The 22,720-nt window shown below is 46.4% G+C and overlaps 1 protein-coding gene across 3 annotated transcripts in view; it reads right to left on the bottom strand.

Moving 5' to 3' along the window:
* Window positions 1-1,285: 1,285 nt before the first annotated feature.
* LOC119445522 (monocarboxylate transporter 2-like) overlaps window positions 1,286-22,720 on the bottom strand; it is an 87,497-nt gene continuing 66,062 nt past the window's right edge. For all 3 annotated transcript variants that reach the window (XM_037709786.2, XM_037709787.2, XM_049663368.1), the window contains 5 exons: window positions 14,340-14,523; window positions 14,055-14,198; window positions 13,266-13,610; window positions 12,335-12,883; window positions 1,286-2,005 (listed from right to left, as the gene is read on the bottom strand). In XM_037709786.2, the coding sequence (XP_037565714.1) occupies window positions 1,737-2,005; window positions 12,335-12,883; window positions 13,266-13,610; window positions 14,055-14,198; window positions 14,340-14,523 (1,491 nt within the window). In that variant the 3' untranslated portion in view covers window positions 1,286-1,736. The remainder of the gene's footprint in view (window positions 2,006-12,334; window positions 12,884-13,265; window positions 13,611-14,054; window positions 14,199-14,339; window positions 14,524-22,720) is intronic.

A 22,720-nucleotide genomic window follows, 5' to 3' on the forward strand; every position in this document is an offset into this window, starting at 1 on the left:
ATGCCTCACCATAACTTTTGTCACTGCCTTACAGAGCGCATCGCACTGGACGTGCTGGAAAGCCGCTTTCGTAGTGTCATGTTCACGCTGTGGTGCGGGTATAAATGGCGAGCAAGCGTACGTGAACGGAGACGAATGAAACATGCTGCTTCACGTTTACACTTGTGCTGACGTGCAACGTGGCGCAATTTTGTGTTAGATCTCGCACAACTACACCGGAATGTGGTGTCACCCTGCAAGCTGAAAGAGCGTCAGAATAATGTTTGTTTGCGCTCATTGGTTGCACATAGCACAAATGGTTTCGAGCAGAACGAACTCACGCGGACAGAAAGGGACGACGACGCACGCTGGACTAGTAATTCAATGTTTATTATTCGTTCTCGCGCTTTTTTATAGCACCAGACAGATAATGCTTCTCTTTTCTTTTTCTCGCACGATTATCTGTGTCTTGGGGTGATAGATCGTTTTTCCGCAGGTAGCCTTTTTCTTCTTCTCTTAGTATCAAATTATCAATGGCGTACTGCCGAGATGCGAAGAATATGCTACGTTTGTATGAACTTCTCGCAGCCCAGCCAGCTAGCACCACCCACTCTTGTTCTTTTATTGAAGGTGCTCTGACGAAGCATAATTTCTGCTGGTACTGTTTCTATCCTCTCTCCCATTGTGCCCTTTCTTCTTTGCTCTTCCCATGCAGATTAAACGCGCTCTCAACCACCACGCAATGCAGCGTGCAAGAGAGCAGCAGCAGCGTGAAATTCAAATGAAAGGACGAAGGAAGCTTCGCTTTAAAATCGAATGCAGGCGAACAGGAACCCTCTGCTTGGTTTGTCATGACTATGTGGCATTTGCCACGTACATTTGTCTAAGTAAAAACAGCAGTCATCAGATTTAAACGCACATGACGGATTCAAATAATATCCCTTGACCGATCGGCAAAACTGCTAACAAATAACAGCTGCTCAAAAAACAAAAACACACACACACATTCAGGGCAGATATGCGCGTGCATTAGTGTCGCCATGATCCTGTTGGACAGCTGTGGTGCAAGGAGGCAGCCTTAAAATTCGGGCGGAATATATGTTATGCTGTAATACGTGCAACGGCATCTTTTTAGTGCTCCCTCTACGTCTACCAGCGCCACTCTCCAGGGGCCCTCATAAATTACACTGGGTGAGTCGTAATTTCAACTCGTCCATATCGACCCAAGAGAAAAAAAATTGAAAACATAGAAGTTTATAAGCTTCGGACTGACACAAATACACCAAACAAGTAAAATTAACAGGTATGATATTAAAACAATATATATTTTCACAGGAAGGTGGAGGCTTGAAGTAATTAACAGTAGTAGAACAAGTAATGTTTCCGGAGCCAACGTTTGGTGACTCGTCTTCTTCAACAAGTCTTTAACACAATGCTGGCGAGGACGGACAAAGACAGGTCGTCTTGTCGATATGCTGGCTTGATTGACATTCCTTGTTTTATCACTGTTGATTGTGTATGTTACAAATGCAATGATTTTATGGACAACAAAACATTTGACACGTCTGAATGTATAGATGGTCATCACTGTACTAGCATTTCTCGCTTTTCAGCACTGCACCACATTAGCGTTCGTCGCGATTGGTGTGCCTGCCTTTCTTGTTGGCAAGGGGCCAAGCACAGGCTGTTGACACATCCCGGTTGTCGGTGTAAGTAGAGGCACGGTACACAGGCGTTCAGCACGGCAGTCCACCTTATCAGTACAGGACTGTTATCGTGCTGGATGTCCTCGACTTGCGCGTCTCCAAATACCGGCCATCGCCGATATAGATTAGCCGAGGATAATAGGAGAATCTTTCGGAGGCTGCTTCTGATTTCCCCCCGACAACTGTGTCGGGAGTCCATGTGCTGCGCTTCCGCCACATGACAACGTTGACGAAGACCCATGCCAACGACGTGGTGATGGCCACCGTGCCGCACGCCACGAACAAGAAGTCATAGGAACCCAGCGTATCGCGAAAGAATCCTGCGGGAAATCAAAACCAGAGGAACGTAGTAAGCAGGGCTGACAATGTCTCTCACAAGTTAAAAAAAGCCAAAGGTTTGCATGCTACTTTGACCTGAATAGGAAGATATGACCGTGCAAACGAATGAATTATTATAAGCCGAAGTCGACAAAGGAAACGATACCTATAGGAGATCATCACGAGAGGCAAACTACGCGTTCTAAATAAAATGGCAGTATTAGCATGCAATGCATTCATAGACTGCAACATCATTCACAAAGCAAATAATAGGAACGCCATACAACGAAAAAAGCGCCTATTTACGGGGTGTTGTCGTTTTGAATCCAAGGAGTGAATACAAGAGATGCTGTAGAGGGGAAGCAGAGCAGAGCGTGTCACCGTAGCAGCTTGGTGTTCTTCAACATGCACTGAATTCATAGTTAAGGCGCATTTAAATTTATCCTTCATCGGAATATGAGCGCCACCGCTAGCCATCCAACCGGTGACATTGTGCTTAGCAGCAGAAGACCCTGCCACTGAATCACAATGCAAAAACGCTAAATACTACAAGATCACACTAAATGTGACGCCCGTATAAGGCGGCCTGCCGAAGATTACAGCTGCTTATTTAGGTGCCCTCACACTAAAGTTGTGCAGAGAAGCCGGGCTTGAATATATTTGATGGTACTGTAAGCTAGAGGGTGGGCTATGAAAAGTGCTGCAGCGGATTATGTTTAATCAAACTGGTTTCTTTAATGAGCGCCCAAACCGAAGTACACAACAATCTTTTTGCCCCGTTCCCATCTGAATTCTTGTGTCGATGCCCGCATTCAAGCTTGCGACTACGATCTAAGCAGCACGGAATGCTGCGGAATGCCTCTGTTGTCTGCCTTTCTTATCACGTCCGCATGTTGTTTTTTGGCACTGCTTTGTTCTAAAGCATGTATTCATACTACACGTCCTGATTCCAGCCTTGCAGAACTCCCGCGTAGCGACTGCCTTAGCTGATAAGCCTCTTAATTGATATTGAATTGCACCGACACATTCAATTTCAACAAAAGGGCGAGAGAATTGATGCCGCTACAGCTAAGAAAAAAAATGACTATCGGTGCACCAAGAGCGGGGCACAACTTATTGCTAACGTTATTACTAACCTAATAACTAAGTCTTAGGCCAAAATTAATAGAGCTGACATAATGGCGCAGTTCTTTTCATTTGATTGTAGACATTATTTTCTTTTCGGACACTGCTAATGAGCGGCAAATTTTGGTGACAGCTTAGGCGGGTTGCTGCTCTGGCCAATGAAAAAGTGCGGTAGGAAAAAGGTTTGGAGTATAATCGTCTCTTTACGCCCGCGTAGACCTTGAAAGTTCGCTGCAGCGAAATAACTCACAGAAACAACTTACGCTCTAATTTCTTATCAAAGCGAATTGGAGCTAACATAGATGCTGCACGAAGGCAGCGAAGGAAGTCGAAGGAAATCGATTAATATAAAAGAGCACTTACGAGTTAAAGCTTTGCGATTTCTGCCCCTGATGCTCCTTTGGAATACCTCATATGCACACAATGCCCACAAAAGAAGTTTCCAAATCATTTGGAGCAATCAGGTATCATGAATGCTCACGCATTCTGGACGCAGTCGCGAGAGAATTTGGAAATAAATGTAAAGGAACGATTGAACAACCAATCGATATGCACCGCTAATTTTGGCAACGCCAGATGAGCGTTCCTAACGGAAACGCGGGGCGTGTGCTACTGTAAAATCGCCCGCACTTCACAAAACCACACACCAGCAAGGCTAAATGTTCGATGCTGGCGTCACATTAGAGTTGCGCATTCAAAAATAAAGCTCCACAAGCTTCGTTTTGAAAATGTAAGACAAACCCACGTCACCTGGACGTGAACAACTGTTATTTTCGATATTGCGTGCTGAAACAGCAAACTTCTAACAAGCCCTATTGTAAAATAAGAACCTCGCTCTTTGAGAGATGACGCTAAAGGAAACCATAAAAGCCACTGCCGAACGCGCACTCTGAAGCATTCAAAGAGCGGTAGTTTTTCATATAAAGCCACTTTCCTCTTCGTTGAGCGAGAAGTGTATTCTATAAGCATGCAGAGATAAACCACAAAGACGTAAAGACAGAACCACTCAAGCACAACCACTCCGGCCAAGCACACCAGAGCTTGGCCGGATTCTTTCAGTAGTCTGATTGAGTGGCCGTTCACACAAATACAAGTTCACGGGAACTTGCGGGCCTTGTTATTTTATGTATTTTCTGCAGCGGCAGCTCCTGTAAAGCGTTGGGTGTTGCACTCGAGGAGCTACGTTGGTTGCGGCTTTTGCATGAGTGGGCGACAGTTCGCCTCGAGTAGACGCGGTTTGGAATCTCTCAGTGCAACATAAGTAATAAGCGACATCTTATAACATTTTTCGCAATATTAGAGTGCGGCGTCATAGATTATTATAGGACAATTGGTTCAAGAGTAGTATTAAGGTACAATTTTTTTAATATTGTTTATTCAGCGGAGTTGCCCGGAGTGCATGACGTTGCCCTATAGCCGCTTCCATTTTTATACAACTTTCTAAGCTCCTTTGAAGATGCGATTGTTCTTTGTGAAGGCAACTTTCGAGTGGCAGAGTGCAAGGCCGCACTCGGTAATTGAGCGAGCGGGCTCTAATGTGCCGCCCTTCACAAAACTATGATCCGCTATCCGGTCCGCAATAAAAATCATCATTATCGCCTCGAGCCGAAGACTATAATACCAAACACAAAAGGTTCCTTGTCACCGCGATCGGATCTTAATGTACGGTATCCCCTACGGAAGAAATGACGCTACAAATAGCAGTGGCTCGCGAGGGACTCGTTGTGGTTGGCAGTACAGTAGACGAGAGAATCAGGGGAAGCTTTAAATCAGGAGCTGCTATCTAAAAACATAGGAAAAGAGAAATCGTTCGGCTCGGCATGAACATCGAATTCGATGAAGTGTGCTACATTAAAACTTATATCTAGCCACTGTAGGAAGTAAATTTTTTTATCGAGGCCGACAATCGGCTTTACAAACATTGTTGAAAATTGAAAAAAAAAACGAAGCATCAACTTTCCAACGCTAGCTCGGCAATACAGTACGCAGTCGTCGTTCTGTAAACTGCACCTGTCTAGAACGGACAAAATTGATGTGTCCTACGTCGGTATGAAATATACTTAAATTTGCGAGGAGGACATCTGCAAAACCTTCCTAAGCGTTGTACCACTTTTACTTTAGCTGTAAACTCATACATTCACTTAATCCGCTACAATTTCTCCAGCAGATGAAGTTTACAGAACTTCAATTGCAGGCTTTTGGTGTAGAGTTAGGAATGTGCAGTCTTCGTGCATCATCTTTTTTCACTTGTCAATATTCAGCACATTTTTCTTTGTAAAAAAATGGTATTTCATCAACATTCTCCATCGTAGAGTCAGTAGAACCCAGCTTTTACTCTTAGTTGCAGCAAATGTCATTCTAATCGGTTAATTGGTTACCTAGGGAGAACATTTCTGCGTTTCACTTGTACTGGAATATGGAAATCGGAGTTAGTCCGACGTAAAGATTACTGTTTGTGCGAAATGGGTTCAAAGTTGAATATCTGCTGACTTGAAAAAAAATAAACTGCATCTAAAGCCAATCTGCGATTCGCCAATGTAAATTAAAGAAAGCCTCCCACAACCGGAACGAGTGCTGTACCCAATGATTTTCATATGGCTATTAACAAGATATAGCCGAGTACTCCTTTCATAGGATTCCATTTTCCTGTGCATAAATTCTCGGCAATACGGTACCGAGCCGAACTAGCAATCTCCTCTTAGTGTGAAAATTTAGTACTACATCAAAGCTGTTTCATCATGAGGCATATTATAACAGATCTGCTGTATTCCTTCAGGAAGTATCACAGGCCTGTTCCGTTCCATAACCCTTCATAATAGCCCATGGCAAGATACTAAGAACGAGTTAGTTACATGAAAGGACGCAAAGGTGCATTCCAGTATTTCTTTGAGAAGCATATTATTTCATTTAGTGTTGTGTGGAGCCGTAAAGCGTACGAGAAAGAAACTGACGCAAAGCGTTTATGCATATGCAGAAGACAGGCGCAAATGCGACCTTGAGTCTCTCGCTGTGCTCGTTGATAGCAATATTTCACGAGTCATTAAAATGTGGCAACTCTAGGCGCCTATTTCTTATCACTTGCTTTTATTCAATAGCTCCTTTAGAAGAGGAAGGGTTTCAATCCGTTACTCGGGTGTTTGGATCTCATGCATCAACCTTGTCAAAGACCACGTGCTTAATAAGGGGGACGGCAGCAATAAGGAATGACCATTGGGAGCGAAGACTGCTATTCTTCGTTGCGCAAAGGCCTATATCAAGCCGCAGATTGCATTGTTGCGTGGGTTTGCCTGGCATGTTATTATTTGCGTCCAGTAAAGTGCAGCACCTTATTCCAAAGTGTGGAGCAATTATTCGCACATACATTGTTCTATGCGGTAGGTTACAGCCTACAAGTCGCACCCTAACGTTTAAGTGACGGAAACAGAAAGTACACTGATGGATTGTTGTAGCCAGTTTGCCAAGGATTATCGAATTATATGCGCAATTTAGGAACAGTGGAGTGACAAATTACAGTGGCAAAGGTTAGTGTTTTTCTTCTCGTGGCCAAATGTGCGTTGTGCGTGTGCACATTAATCTATCAAGTTAACAGAGGTGCCACGCTACGGGCAACCCCCACTTTGTGTACCTCTGCTAAGCGCACGGGCTTCCCCCTATAGTGTAGAGCCTTCGGATACATCATGTGCGACCACGCGAATAGTACGTGTGTAGCAGACGACTAAATGCTGACCTTGGACGCGAAGAGCTGAGTAAATACGCCTCGTCCAAGAAGTTGAACAGCGGAGAGATTTATCATTCACGTTCCGCACACGTATAATCCCGTCTTGTCGCGTCTGCTTATTGAGTAAAAATGCCTTGCTGCATGATTGCAACGTTTTGAAACATTCCGAGTGACGTCATTTTGAAAGTGGAGAAGTAAGTGTTTGTCTCGCATTTGTCGACACATGTGGCATGGTTTCTCGAGATTCAGCTTTTATTATGTTTTTGTAGTAGATTAGAAAATTACAGCAATATCGAGGGTGTCGAAAATTAGTTAACGCTTAGTCACTGCAGGCTCGCATTTGCTGGCTTTCAACATCATGAGTGTGCGAACTCACGATGTGAGTACAAACATTAAGTTTACGTTAGGGGAGGGGGAACAGTAAAAAGAAATCCCTGAATATGCGCTGCAACAAGAAGCGGGGGGGGGGGGGGGGTTGAATTGCTGTGGTGCATTTGTTTCATTGTTTTTAAATCTATGTGAAACTTTAGTTATGCAGCATAGGGGCATGAGAAGAAAATGCCAACAACCGAAGACTAGGAAGAAGTTAGAAAGAAAACATTCCCTCGTTATAGCAGGTACGTGCCGTCATCGAATGCATGTCAATATTTTTCTGTCATGAAACTTGGCTAATTAGAATTTGCTCATAGGATAATTGGACCTTGTTCAGTTCACTGCCATACCCACCGTGGTTGCTCAGTGGCTATGATATTGGGCTGCTGAGCACGAGGTCGCGGGATCGAATCCCGGCCACGGCGGTCGCATTTCGATGGGGACCAAATGCGAAAACGCCCGTGTACTTAGACTTAGGTGCACGTTAAAGAACCCCAGGTGGTCAAAATTTCCGGAGTCCCCCACTACGACGTGCCTCATAATCAGATCGTGGTTTTGGCACTTAAAATCCCATAATTTAATTATTTTTAATTTTAGTTCAGTACCCTACTCGTAGGTAGTGGGAAAGAAAGAAAGAAAAGAGGAAAGAAAGAGTGAGAACACAGTATAGTAAAGATCAATAGGGGCGCCCGAGACGATACGCTTGGTCTTTATCAGCAGAAAAAGCTGGCGTGAGCGTGGCATTGGCACATAAATTTCCTCGGCGCGTCTTACGGCGTTACTCGCCGATTTCATCGATAGATTAGAATGATTTAAAGGAGAGCAAGTTGGTAGGGTTTCATCATATGCGGAAAGGGCAGCCGTACGAAAGATAGGTACAAAAACAAAGAAGCCTCGTGTATACGCTGAATAAGCGTATATGCTGCGACCGAGTGTAGTGCATCTTGTCCTCGTCTTTTATCTCTGTAGATCAGTGTGTGTAAAACACTGTATCGTATATACAGGGTATCCCAGCTATCACGCCGCACGATTTAAAAAAGGAGGAACGGCGTTACGCGAAGCAAACCTAGTCCGTATTGTTTCCAGTACAATGGAGTACCCGGCTGTAATTTTTTCGTTACTGAGATATAATTAGGTAATTGTAATTAATTATCTAACTCGAGAAGTACTGTCCTAATTATCAAAGTGTCAATGACAAAATTGTAGAGCACCATGAAAAACTCCCGATACAGCTGTCTGTTGGTCAATACGTGCTACATAAATGCGTTTTTCCGAGTGTGAAAGAAGCCCGCGAATAGACGCAGACTTGAAGCACGACTGGCCGCTCGAGGCACTTTGCGCGTATTCGAAGGCATCTTTCACGCTCGGAAAAACAGTTTTATGTAGCACGTATTGACAAATAGGCCGCTGTATCGGGAGTTTTTCATGGTGCTCTACAGTTTTGTCATTGACACTTTGATAGTTAGGACAGTACTTCTCGAGTTAGATAATGAATTACAATTACCTAATGAAATCGCAGTAACGCAAAAATTACTGGCGGATACTCCACTGTACTCGAAACAATAGGCACTAGGTTTGCTTCGCGTAACGCCGTTCCTCTTTTTTAAATCATGCTGCGTGATAGCTGGGACACCCTGTATACGTATTTTTTAACCTGTGATGTTTCTTTTTACAATACTTCTTTATATGTCTTACTATTGTGTGAAAAACCGCAGCCATCACCATTATACGGTGACTACGCCTCTTTATTTTTTCTTTTCATGTCAATCATAACAACATTACTATGATGCATAACTTACTATTATGCAATAAAGAACTAAAGAACTAAAACATTAAGAAAACACTTGCTCTTGTTCTTCTTATGTGCGTCTTTCGTACGCCTCATTTCCGTATGCCATGTTTTCTCACCAGTTTGCCAAGAAGAAAGGCTATTTATGAGCTCCTCATGTAGGCAATAAAAGATTCGACACGACCTCGGGTCAGTTTATCGTCGTGAATTCTCTCTTGGTAGCCGTAGGATTTTCCGGTTACTTCTACGGCACCAGCGATTTTTGTTTCATCTGAGATTACCAGCGTAGCGAGTGCAAGTCCGACGTGTCAGCGAAACCCGACATATAAGCAACGTTAGAAAGTGCGACAGCTCTGCTAATGCACCACGATGTAAAAGACGCGTGAGTTCAGCCAGGGAATTCTGCCCGAATAGAGCGTGTAGCCGATGCTACCCCTGACGGATGTTTCATTTTCTTTTTTTTCCTTCCTCAAAGGTCTAAAAAGTATGAATCAGCGATGGCTGTTTTCCGGTGTCGCGATACCTATTTAAAGTAGGTGAACAGACGACTGCTTAGGTGAGTGAGTTTTACGAAGTAAACAGCCATTTCCAGAAACTCGTCTGGTCTCTGAATCACCTGCGGCTTCTCCATAATCTAAACTGACCTGTTGTAGTGAGCAATCATGGCCGTCCTTGAGCACTCATGCTTGCGCGTGCATCCCAGTAAGTGGTTACCGCAAAACATAACAAACGAAAACGGTGTGCTGCCGAAGACAAAACCACGCATGCTCGAAACACACTTGAAATAAACGCAGAGTTACTAGTAACTGCCGTTTTCTGGCGCTGAATACTGGCCACTATGCAGAGGTGAAATGCAGGTTCTAAGATCACCAATTGGTGGAAACTTTACCTTAGCCCGTGTAACAGGTAGAAGCCGATTTCGAACAAACCTAACGAACAACCACGGTATGTAGTTGAGGTGCCAAGTAAAGCAGTGAAGGCCCCATTTTGTCTCAATATTACGTTCACATACACTACGCAACGTCCTGTATTTGCTGCGGCACGAGTGTGTCACCATAACGGACTTGCTTAGTCCAGGGCAGTTAAATAGAAGAGTGCGTTCTAAAGAATGACGATACTGAAAATAGCTGACGCAGGCAAACTTAGAACTCGCTAATGGTCACACATACTTTCGCATACTGTCCATTGGCTCCCCTAACACGCGCGCACCAGCGCAACTAAGCCATATATATATTGCCACGAGGTCTCGAGCTGCGGCGAGCGCGAGCCAGTATTCAGGCAAGGAGAGAAGAAGAAGAGGTTTTTCGTTTTGGGGGTTAGCCATCTTCCTGGCTAGTACTCGTCTCTGCCGGTGCAGTACTTCTTGCCCTGAAGGCCTTCTGTTGCACGTGAGAAACCGGTGGAGGTGCTGGGTAGTCCCAGCCAATGTCCTACACGCCTCCTGGTAGCCCTGTGCCTACAGTGACAATTGTTCACCGGGCCAGCCGAAGAGTCCGAGGATTGCCCCCTGAGCTTGGACCTCTTCCCGAGACTACGTCAGCTACGCACCAAAGCGGTATGGAAGGCAATACTACCGCCGCTCACTATACGCTACAGAAAGTGCCAAAAGTCTTCCATGGTTTCATCCTTGAGGACGTCGAAGACTGGTTGGCTCATTTCGAACGCGTCGCTGATTTCAATGGGTGGACCCGCCGTGGTTGCTCAGTGGCTATGGTGTTGGGCTGCTGAGCACGAGGTCGCGGGATCGAATCCCGGCCACGGCGGCCGCATTTCGATGGGGGCGAAATGCGAAAAACACCCGTGTACTTAGATTTAGGTGCACGTTAAAGAACCCCAGGTGGTCCAAATTTCCGGAGTCCCCCACTACGGCGTGCCTCATAATCAGATCGTGGTTTTGGCACGTAAAACCTCATAATTTCATTTCAATGGGTGGACCGATGCGAACAAGCTGAAGAATGTATACTTTAGCCTGGAGGATGGCGCTCGCACCTGGTACGATCATGATGAGCAGTTCAAGCCAAACAATGGCGTCGGCTACAATTTCTCATACGACAAAAGCGGGGAGGGGGGAGGGGTACATGTTTCCATCTAGGATTTCACGTTCAAGAATAGGTTCTGTAAGTGACAGTTGACCTATTTTGATTATTTATTTCACGATCCCGACGACACTGAAATTACGTAAGTAGCGCTGTATTCATTTCGAAACAACATCAAATTGTTATGTATTACACGAATGTACTGTCAGTGCCCTCTCCGTCTTTGGCCAACTGAGAAAATATACAAGCCGTTCAGATAAATTTGCTGACTGGTTTCCACTGCGGGCAATATATATGGCACATGGTAGAAGATGCCTAACGTATTTATGGGATTCCTCACACGATTGTGTCATCGATTTCGAGGAGCAATCACAAAAAGTCGCAGTTTCGCCTGACAGGCGAATCATTAATTGCGATGGCAAATTAGTAGAGAGCTCTACGGGTAAGCATAGTAGTTTTGTCGGCTGTGTAAACTTGGACACATTCTCTTACTAACTAAATTAACAAGCATGGTGTCAGCACGCACAAGCAACCATGCATAGATCACACTTGATGGCCGCAGACAACCGCTCTCAAAAATCTGGTGTGAGCAAGCGCGTCAGCAGCGAGCGAAGGTACGTGCGGTCTATCGCTTCAAAGGAAACAGCGGCGAAAGCACAGCGCATACAAAGGTATCAGCCGTGTGCAGATCGCTTTCAAGATACGGTGCGCGCGACTGCCCGCAGCCGCGCGAAATACAAGTACGCAGTTGCTGGCAGAGTAGGAGCCACACCCCTCCCTCCCGCACTGCCTTCCCGCTTTCCTCCTCTCGCGTGCGCGATTGAATCGCCAGTTCCCCTTGCGCCCGGCCGCAAGATACGCAGCCGGTGCCGCAGCACAACGATGCCCATCCTCCCGCCCTCCCATACCCCCACGGCATTTCGCGCGATGGAAGACATCGCGTTAGCTCTCCGCCGTACGTTCGCTCTCCGTGAAAGCCCGCGCCTCTCGCGCGCTTTCACTCGCACATACAGCATACGGCGCGCGGCAATGATTTTATCGCCCTTAGATTTTATACGGAACCTCACGGTGACGGGGACGACGGCGGCAGAAATCCGCTTTGAGTGTCCATATAATTTCTATCGCAGTAATATCTCTTAGTTATGTTGTCTCATCTTGTGTAGCTTTGTAGCGTATAAAATGGAATGCGAATGAACAAATCAGTTTATGCATTTTGAATCGTAGTCTTCCAGCTAAATATAAAACAAAAGCAGAAATTTCATCTCAACCTCCAGTTTGAAGATCGACTTACCTATAAGAGATGGCTTAGTGAAGGAGAACGATGCCGACAGCGCCGTCAGCAGACCCGTCGCCATGGCGATTCTGTCAAGCCCCACGCAGTCAACGAGTATCACGGGAAACAAGACGACGCCACTTCCCAGCAGAAAGGCCACAGTCGCGGCCAGCGCGAACAAAGATCCGTAGTCTGTACACTGGGGTAGCAGTACGTACATGGCTCCAACCAGCGCGAGCACCATGGCCATGAGCGTACGCCGGGTAAAAATCCGCCTGTCGGCAAGCACGGGCATTCCCAGCCGGCCCACGAGGTCGGCCAGAGAGCTGAGCGACGTCATCGTGATGGCGCTACTCTGCGCGATGCCTTTGTCGACGGCAAAGTCGACTAGCAGCGTGTTGTAGCAGTCGTAGCCGAGGTTGAAGGCCACGGAGGAGAACATGACTAGATACAACATGGGAATTTGCAGCACATCCAAACCGCACGGCAGGCAGGTGCTTCTGCGGCGTCGTTGCGCGACCGCAATGACTGGGTGCAAGACTGGTCCCACTTCAGGATCCTTGGATGCTGCGGGAAACCATTAAATTAGACTCGGAGGTATGGAAGGCAGATATGTATGAACAGGACAGCACGTGTACGAAACTGAAAACACATGTCCATTGAAAACAGGTAGCCGAGCACACGGGCCTCACGCTTAACCGGGTGTTCGTTGCACATACAAGCGGTATAACTTTATTACAGCGTCAAGAATATTTTGGAGAGACAATTTTCCTGATCAATCAAACGTTTGTGCAGGTTGTCAGGTCGTATTATTTTGTATTGTGCCAAAGTACGTGCAGAGACTACTTTTATGGCATTTCATATGTATTTTTAATCAGATGTACAAGGCATGTTTCCATCGATTTATTAATAGAATCTAAAACACGTCCATCAACAAAGGTCATCTTACCGTCGTCAAGACGCACTGGGATGACGTAGGGCAACTGCGAGGATGACTTGTCGTCAGCGCTGTCCACCGTGATGAGTGACTCCACCGAGGTGTCGCATCGCTTGAGCCACCGCGGCTGACGCAGGAAGAGGCTGAACGCAACCGCATTCAGGATGATGGCGCCGAAGAGAAGCATTGCCTCTTGGAAGCCGTACCACGCGATGAGCTTCTCAATGAGCTTGGGGAACACGAAGCTGCCTAGCGTCGAGCCGGCAAAACAGACACCCATGGCCATCGTCTGATGCTTCACAAAGTGCTCGCTGATCAGCACCGGGTTCATGGCGTACACAATGCCGGAGCCAAAACCTGCCCAGAGAAGCAACCACGAATGAGCTTTGACAGAAATGTATCTGACACAATGCTTATTCCGCCCCTAATACCATAACTAGTCATTGTTGGGCTTCATAAGGATGTATGGATGCTACAAATTGCCTGAAAACATGGAGACATTTCGCGACATGATCGGGCTTCCAGCTGTGTATTTAGGAATTTTCTTGTATTCTAGGTTTATGGCGGTAACCTGGGTTTCAATGCTCTTACGTATTTGCATATTTGGAAGCACTTTTGTTGTCACGTGATGTGGCCCTGGTTGCGCTCTAGTTACATTCTTGTACGCTGTTCTTTTTTTTTTTTGCTGCTGTACGTTCTTGCATAACCGCTGTACGTCGCAATGCTTGGCCTCCCCTACTGTAATGTACACTGGGCCATTTGTAGGTATTTCAATAAATGAATAAAAGTAAGTATACTCACCGTGAACAATGCCTAGCGTAAGGTGAAGGCTCCACATGTTCGTGGCAAAGTAGGCCAGCATGACCCCTGCAGCCGAGATGATGCTGCCCAGGATGAGGACCGGTCTCGTCGTGAAACGATGTGCAAGGGGACCGGCCAGCAGACCTGCGAGGTCGAAGTTTGAAGTCATCACAGGCACACAGGCACACACACAATGCGTCTGTATGTCTGATATGTACTTTGGAAATGCCTGTGAATTACTTGCAATGCATCGTGGATGGACTGCCGGCAATGAAGTCTGCTCACCCGACAACACCCTGGCGCCGCCCAGCAGCATGATTGTCCACGACGCCTCCTCCCTGTTGGCGCCGAACTCCTGCATGATGGCCACGAAGAGGACACCGAAGGCACGCAGCGGGGCCAGCGCGAAGAAGGACGAGAAGGCGCAGGCGCCAGCCGTGAACCAGCTGTGAACGCTGTCCGGCCCATGCTGCGAGACACATTTGAAAAAGCAAGCTGACTCCTCACGTCGCACATTAAATGCTCGCCTCCACTCGCAGAGTCCTGTTTCAGGCGAAGTCAATTCAAGGTTTATCACCAACATCGAGTTGGAGGTCCCTAGTGGAAATGATGTCGCACACATCTTGAGAGTGCCCAGGGACCTGTTCAATAAGCAGCTGTTTTGAGCTTGAAACTTACAAGTAGGACATGTAGATGCAGATACCAAAGTCGGGCATGAGTGAAATCATTCAAACCGTGGATGATACACGATAACCAAAATAACAAGAGAAGACGCTTATGATGGGTAATGTGAATACAGGTACAGGCACGGAGGGATACAAGACACTCGCGCACGAGCATAGAACACTCTACACCACACCAGGTAAAAAAATAAAGCTGTTTCACACTTCGTGTAGTAAGCACACTGAGGCACTGACTTCGGCAGGCCAAAACAGTTCATTAAAAAACTGACTTCTTTACAACTTGCCAAGATTGCAGTGGTTCCAACTGTTACCCATATGCGTTGACAAAATGTCTGGTTGAGGGAATGACTGACACTAGCATTCACAAAACAGGAAGAAGTAGGCAAACTTTACGCTCGCTTTTTAAAACGCTAGACAGTCGGGCGCTCAAGTTCATGCCGAATCGCTTCAAATGATGAGATCGCGCTAAAAAATTCCCAGTAAAATAAATAATAACAAAGAACAAACCGAGACGTTTGACCGAATATATGCGAGAGGGCATGGGCAGTGAGAACTGACACCGGGTAACGTGAAAATAACAAATATGAGCAATCAAGTATTTTACTAAATCTCGCAACTGAGAACATAGCCACGCAAAACCCAAATACAAAATATCCACGGACGTAACTAGAGACCGCAGATATGCCTGTACAGAAAAAAACAACAAATATTTCAAAACTTATGCTCATTCACGAAAAGAATCTCTGTGTGGTCAACTCAAACTCAGTATCAAACCTAGCTTAGTCACGCCTTGACTAGTTCTCAAGTTTTACCTTGCTCACGACACAAAACGCCACAAATTGTAACACTGCTGCTGAACACTCGCTCTTTTTAATCCACACTCGGTGCAATGAACAAGTGTTTCGCCTAAGTGCTACACTGTGAAAGCAGTTAAACTTCTTGCGCCTTTATATGTCTGGCCTTCCAAGTTTTCTGCTCAGGTTACCCAGCTAAATTTTACTCTTTCCGCCGCACTGCCATAAAACATTATTACGTGCTTGACAGACCATGGAAGGAAGTTTGTGCTTCTTTTCGAAATTCCAAGAATGCTTTTAACGTGTAGGTGCTTTTTGTTTAGCACTATAGCACAGCTCTAGTGTCTTATTTTCCCTGAACAACCGCATACCGCCTGAATTGATCTTTTTTGATGCAAACATCGCTAAGGAGAACCTCGTAATACTTGCGTTAATAAAGCATTAATACATTAGACAGCAGGAACTACACTTAAAAGGGTTTTACATTGACACGCGTAGGTAGAGTCAGAACACGCGCTCAACACGCGCGTAAAGAACACGCGCTCAACACAGACGCATGGCTGTATTTAACATGCATTTGTGGATTTAACGAAATACAACGAGCTATCACTGCAAGCCAATCTCATGTATACACGTGTACGCTATCGATCATTCATTTTTACCAAAGTCATAGCAGGTACCAATGGCCTCTCTTGCACCATGGAGCTCTACGGTGCCATCTACCGAAAAAAGACACCTGACTCTGTCGAAGGCTACAAGATTCTTCAGCCCAACTGAAGGCGTAGAAGCCCCAAACTCCTACATCAGGTGCACGAACCATCACCAAGAAGGCTCCGCCAATCCCGGTTTATTTATACGACTGCGAAACAATCGACTGCGAGTCCAAGGCTGACGCGGAGTGGTCTCCGTAGTGCTCAGACGGTTGAGCAAACAGCCTTGTTTGTTGGCGACCGCTAGTTCTCGATGAGGCTTTTTTGCTGCTTTAGTTTGCAAAAAGAAAGAATCGCTTACTTCTCCCGGCAAACTGCGAGCTTATACAACTCCACGACATCCTCCACTATTTTGCAATGAGCGCTTGTTTCATTCCTTCGCAGTGACGTTCTTTTTTTGTTGTTGCTAAGCCACCTTTCCTTAGTCAGTCACATGGTTCAAAGTTTCCGAGCCCCGCACAGCTGACTCACACCTTCAGGAACATGTGTTGACTTTCTCATTGGCCTGCGCACCCCAAGACCAAAAAGGGAGATAGGCCGCCACAGTCTGCGATGCCGGACTGCAACAGTTCGTCGAAACGAGCTGCGCTGTTGGGAATATACTGAATGGGTTAAACAGAAGAAGAAAGCCCGCGAGTTTCTAGTAGTTAAGTGATCACTCTTCAATTCGTGCGGCCGCCGACGTAGCCTGCAACGTGGCCATACTCTTCGAGCACTTCGTTCGCCAACGCTTTCTGACCACGTCGTCATTGTGTAGTACTATATTGAGCATTCAATCAAGAGAACTGCCAGAGGGTTTGGAAAACAGAAACAGAACAAAGAAGTGTAACTTTCATGCACAACAGTCGCACGCAGCTTCCTTGAATGCGTAAGCTAATAGTCAAACATTTGGTTGGGTAGAGCGAACGGAATGTGTCGGTCATTGTAAAAAAAAAAAAAACTAGGCAGGACAGCAAAAATGTTTTTAGATTGTTCCAATATACCGCAGTAACAAAAGAGAGTAACTGAAGCACAAAAGTAAGCAGGAATTGAAACGTGATAACAAGCTAAATATGTTACATCGCAAGGCACAAATCAACCTATCCAGTTCGACGATCCAGTAGACATCATTGGACCGAGTCAGAAAAGATGGATACCAAAGCCAATCTGAGCTGAACGTCCCGCTCAACTTACCTGGAAATGTATCGGTCTCCTTGCCACGCCATCTTTCGTAAATTGAATAACAATCACTTTTGTGCACACCATTACATGCAAAAGTGCCCTTTTACCAGATTAATTGCACGCTTCGCCCCCTGCCTAATCGCGCCACACTTGTTCGCCGGTGTAATTGCAATCACTAGCGTCTCTTACGCTGCTTTCTGTTTCCGGGGTGTCCCAGCACTCTCTTCTAGTAAAAACACTCCAGGGGCTTCCCTGAATTATATTTATAACAATCGTCCTGTCCCACATTTGAACACGGTTTTCGTCCATAGCTGCCAGAAAGCTCGCTTTTCATTCATGCCTTATGTCAATCACATGTCCAGCGTAATTGAGCTCGTACCCCTTCATGGGCAATCCTGTCAGAAAGAGACGCATGTTCCTGATGCACTCGCCGGGTTTGTGTCACGGGTAGTCCTCGACCTCTTGCTCGTATGACTGGATGTCAGTATCTAGGCTTCAGCTCTTCCCATCAAATGAATCAGGCTTTATCATCTCCTTGTTCGGATTTTGCTGGGCTTGGGTGACAGCGATAAGCTTTTCCATGAGTTGCTGTACTCACTCAGCATACTGCTGCTGGTGTAGCATTTCTCGAAGGTCTGCTTCATGGGAGAGTCTTCCTGCAGTAAAGTCCTGAACGAACGCCTGCACAAGTGGCTTTTGAGTTTCAGCGCGACTGTCACTTTTAAGGTAAATCTCCTCCAGCGTCTTCCCAAACTTCTGAGCGACAAATTTGGGAAGTTAAAGAGGCTTGATGTCTTGAGGTAAATTATAGTTGATATCTTCATCCATTTCAGACATCGAAAAATATGGCCGATTGGGCGAAATTTCGAATGTAGTGAGCACTATCCACATTGTTGCGGTCTCTATTCTGTCAATGACTGCGCCAAAGTGCCATTTCACGACTGAACCCAACAGAACACAAGCACATACGCGTAATGCGGAGATTGTGCATTCGGCTACCACCAGCGGCAAGTTGTTTTTCCCCTTCCCGTTTCAGTTTCATTTACGTTATCATTTCCCCACTTGAATTAAAAAGAACAAATAATTTTCCCTGTGCTTTCCTTGGCTTCCTTACCTGTTCGCTTCATAAGGTTGAGACTAACGAATATCGGGCCTCTCGGTTAAGGGAAACCGAGGGGCCGGATTCCAAGAGAAAGTAGAAATTTAAAACTAATAGCAAGCTAAAGGTATCAAAGTGTAATGCACAAATCCACCTGCCCTGTTCGGCGCTCCAGTAGGCATCTTTGCACCGAGTCACAAACGGCGGATCCCTAACGGCGAGTGGTATTGAATGTCCCGCTCAACTTACCTAGAAAGGATATCGGTCTTGTTGCCACTGCACCTGTCGCAGATCGAATAACAATCACTTTTGCGTACACCACTCAGGCGCAACACTGCCTTCTTGCCTGTTTCGTTCCACGCTTCGCCGCCTGCCGACACACGCGTCACGCTTGCTCGCCGGTACAATTGTAATCACTAGCATCTCTTACGCTGCTTTCTCTTTTTGGGGCGTCTAGTTTTCTGGAGCAGGGAGCAACCTGCTTATTCAGGACGTCATTACTCTTCCCAGAAGCGAGCTCCTAACCTGCATTGCCTGCGCTGTCAATGTCAGTGGTAAGGACGGAAGAGAGAATGAGACAGGAAATGAGAAAGGGGGTGAGCCAGAAGTAAACATTGAGTTCACTACTGTGTACTGAGGCTGAGGGAGAAGATAAATAACCCAATGGCAGTCGGGAGAAGGAAGATGGGGAGATGGGAAGCACGAAGTATTCATGGACCTACTTGCACACGAAATTATGTGGGGTGGAGTGTGAATGGCTTTATCCGCAGCAGTTGCCTCAGTGGCTACGACGGCGGGCTGCCAAGCACGAGTTCGTGGGTAGGATTCCCGACCATGGCCGGCGCATTCCAATGAGAAAGAAATGCAAAAAAAGAAGCTCCTGGATTGTGCATTAAGTAACTAATAAATAACTCCATGTGGTCAAAATTAATCACAGGCCCTCCGTAAGGTATTGCCTAAACCCTCTGTGCAGTTTGAGGACGTCAAACCTCATCAGTTTAAATAAAAGATTTTAGCGAAAGCTACTGGCTGCAGACAAGTTCAGTAGAGCCATTGCTCTCTGTTGCTACAGGGACCAGCGAAGCATCAGTAGTTGAATGCACAGCTCATGTTAAGGGCGTTTGACATGGTAGCGACTGAGCGAGCTTTTCCGTGGGCTGTACAGAGGAGAGTAAGGAAAATGTTTTTTTTATAAATACACTGCCGGGCACAAGAATTACAAGGAAAAAATTTTGCCAAGTATGCCAAAGCACCATTGAAAATAATGCTTAGTGTTGGCACTTAGCCAGATAGTTATGTATGGAATATGCCGTTAGAGCGAAGTTTGCTTATCACACTCCTGGCGCAAACTTTCTTCATTCAAATTTCCGATAGTTCCAGTGGTGGAAGCGTATCGTTTATCACATTAGGCTTTGCGCAGTTACCCACAAGTGGAGGCAGAAAGCATATCTAACAACCTGTCTTTATCCGAATCCCTCTTTACTTTTCATCCCGTTTTGTGTAGCGTAGCATTAGCAAAAATATGATAAAACGAGTTAAAACTAAAGAAACGTTCAAAGCTTGATTTAAGAAAGGCCTGCTGCTTGCAGTGTTACGCAATATGTACAGTAATGCAATTGGAACAATGCTGCATGAATAATTTCCCCCGGATATATAGATAGCATGCCAGACTACTATGGTTAGCATACGTATGTTCGATAAACAGGCCCTCGGTCCTGAAAAAGTAAGGGTTGCCGATACTTGCAGAAATTGTAGTGAAGGAATTAAGCAATCTCAATTTTCTCTTCCATGTCGGTGCCATTGTGGCAGTACTTGCACTTCGCCAAGCGATTATTCACTGCCTACAAAAGTGTGCGTGCGCTCTGCCGACAATTAGTGAACGCCTTGCGTTGGCAAACTGAAACAAATACGGGGGAAAGTCTTTATTGCAGCTCGAGCTAACCGGCACTTGTTTAGACTGCATGCAAACCATGCAAATGTGCATGCTGTGTTCTGCGGTCGATCAGGAACTCGTGGATATTATAAGCTGCCGCTGCAGCGGCGTTGAAGCATGGCCAATATGCGAAAACACTCCGAGACTACGCCCCGCCTCTACAGCGTGACTCATAATCCCACCGCCTATAGTGCAGGTTAAGCCTCATAGTTAGATAAAACATTGCGTGCTGTGCAAACTCCTGTGCTTACAATGAACTCAGCCGCAAACGTTCGACCTCACAAATGTCCGCTGGCAGCCGAGCGAGAAAAGCAACAGTTCTATGGAACACGTAATATTTAGCTTGCCGCATCCGAAACAAAAACAGATAAGGGGTCGCCACATGCAGCACTACGCCATGTTATAATCTAGCTTGGATAAGCTATACGAAATTCACATAATGGAGTTTACGGTCCCGAAATTGCACAGTGATTATCGATAACATCGTAATGGAATACGCCGGAATAATTCTGGAGACGGGGAGCTATTTAAAGGTTAACTGCAACAAAATTTTCGGTCCTGTAGAAAGCCTAGTTCATATAGTGTCCATATAAAGAAAGATCTAAGTCAAAATTTACATTTGATACATGAGTGTGTGCATCGCGAAATGCTCACCAGGATAGACGTTTTTAATGCTGGAACTAAAGAACACAAGAAAGATTATTCTTAGCTTTCCTGGTTGCCTAGATTGTCAAGGATTAGCTTGATTGTCATGCTTACTGCTGCTCCAATGACACACTCGCGGTATACGTATTATGTGGCACATGTATTCATTCCTCCTACGCTCAACCGCTAATTGCCAGGCAACTACTTCAGGATCCGATGAGTCTAAGCTTCTCCGTTCTGCGCTGTTGAGCAGCATTTGCGCTCTCCTTCTCCATGGCTATACCACACTGGCAAACGCCAGTCAGAAGCGCAGCGGCTCCAGCGCAGTGTCAGACGGCGACTGCACAGCGAGCGAGCGCGCGCCGACGCCAGTGCGTCTACCACGGCTACGACGTCACTCCTCTGGAATGCGCAGACCGGCGACGGTGAGTCGCGCGCGGCGGCGGCGGAGTGCGCGAGAGGTGCCGGCTCCGGTGGCTCCGGTGGTGCGCAAGCCGTGTGACATCACTGATCCTTGCGCATGCGCAGCACGGCTCTTGATGTGCCACGCGAAACGGGCTTGGCTAGGCCAGTGTAGCTAACGCTACAAAAACAAGAAAACATTCATGAGCCATTCCACTCGGTGAAGGCGGATGACCAGCGAAGCTGTTTAGCACACGACGCAGAGGCGACACAGAATTTTAAACAAAGGTAAGAACATATTTATTGTCCTGATCGGTGGTCATCGTGACGAAAAGTACGCACACACATTTGCGTATCACCTCTGCTATTAAATCTGTCCGTGACGTAAGACGACACACCTCCTTAAGCAATGGCACATACCCCCGTAAACGCGGCCTCCCCATTCGACGACAGAAGAGAAGTGAAATCCTACGCTGCAATGATGAGCGCAACGGAGCCAGCTGTGGAAGGAGACGACGACGAACGCGTGAGCAGTGGCACGAGCGCGTTCGCGCGGTTGCGCCGAGCGGCGCCGGCCCTGGTCGCCTTATCAAGCGCACCCTACGCCACGCACTACGTCATAGATTCAGAGAGACACATCATTTTAGACACAGGTGGCCGTTAAACCAAGCTCCGACGCGAGCGGTGACATGCGGTTGCTTTTTTTGTTGGCTCTTTCACTCTCACCTTTTAGGAGAGAGTTTTTCTGCGCGGACACCATAAAATCCCGGATCCTAGCCATAGTCAGTTTCGCTCTAAAACCGTTGCCATTACCAGTCACCGAAAGTGAAAGTGGCGCATGATTCAGCACGCGGGGTTCCTCAGTATGGTATCCGATATTAGGCGCCACTCGTGGCGTACTACACTCTGCGAGGCGCTGCATGCAGCAGGGGCCCTTTTAAGAAGGATAACATCCACGTGAGCGTTCGGCGCATATTCTGCCTTGAAGCCCACCGACAAGCTAAACAATCATCTCAAAGGAGTGTGGTAAGTCGTATTGTTGTCATTGAGGACACCAGTATCCTGAAGGTGCTATTGGGTTTGCGGTTGGTTCAGCTGAGGCCCCGGAGATGAACATCGTGGTCTAGCTCCTCGCAGTGTGTGGTAAACGGCACAGTGGGTCGTCGGCTGCTCTAGTGAACATGTGTGGAATAGATGCAGAGCACAACATCAAGGCTGTCCGCGAAGTGCTCACAATCA

This window comes from Dermacentor silvarum, chromosome 3 (genome assembly GCF_013339745.2).
Source record: "Dermacentor silvarum isolate Dsil-2018 chromosome 3, BIME_Dsil_1.4, whole genome shotgun sequence".
NCBI classification, from domain to species: Eukaryota; Metazoa; Arthropoda; class Arachnida; order Ixodida; family Ixodidae; genus Dermacentor; species Dermacentor silvarum.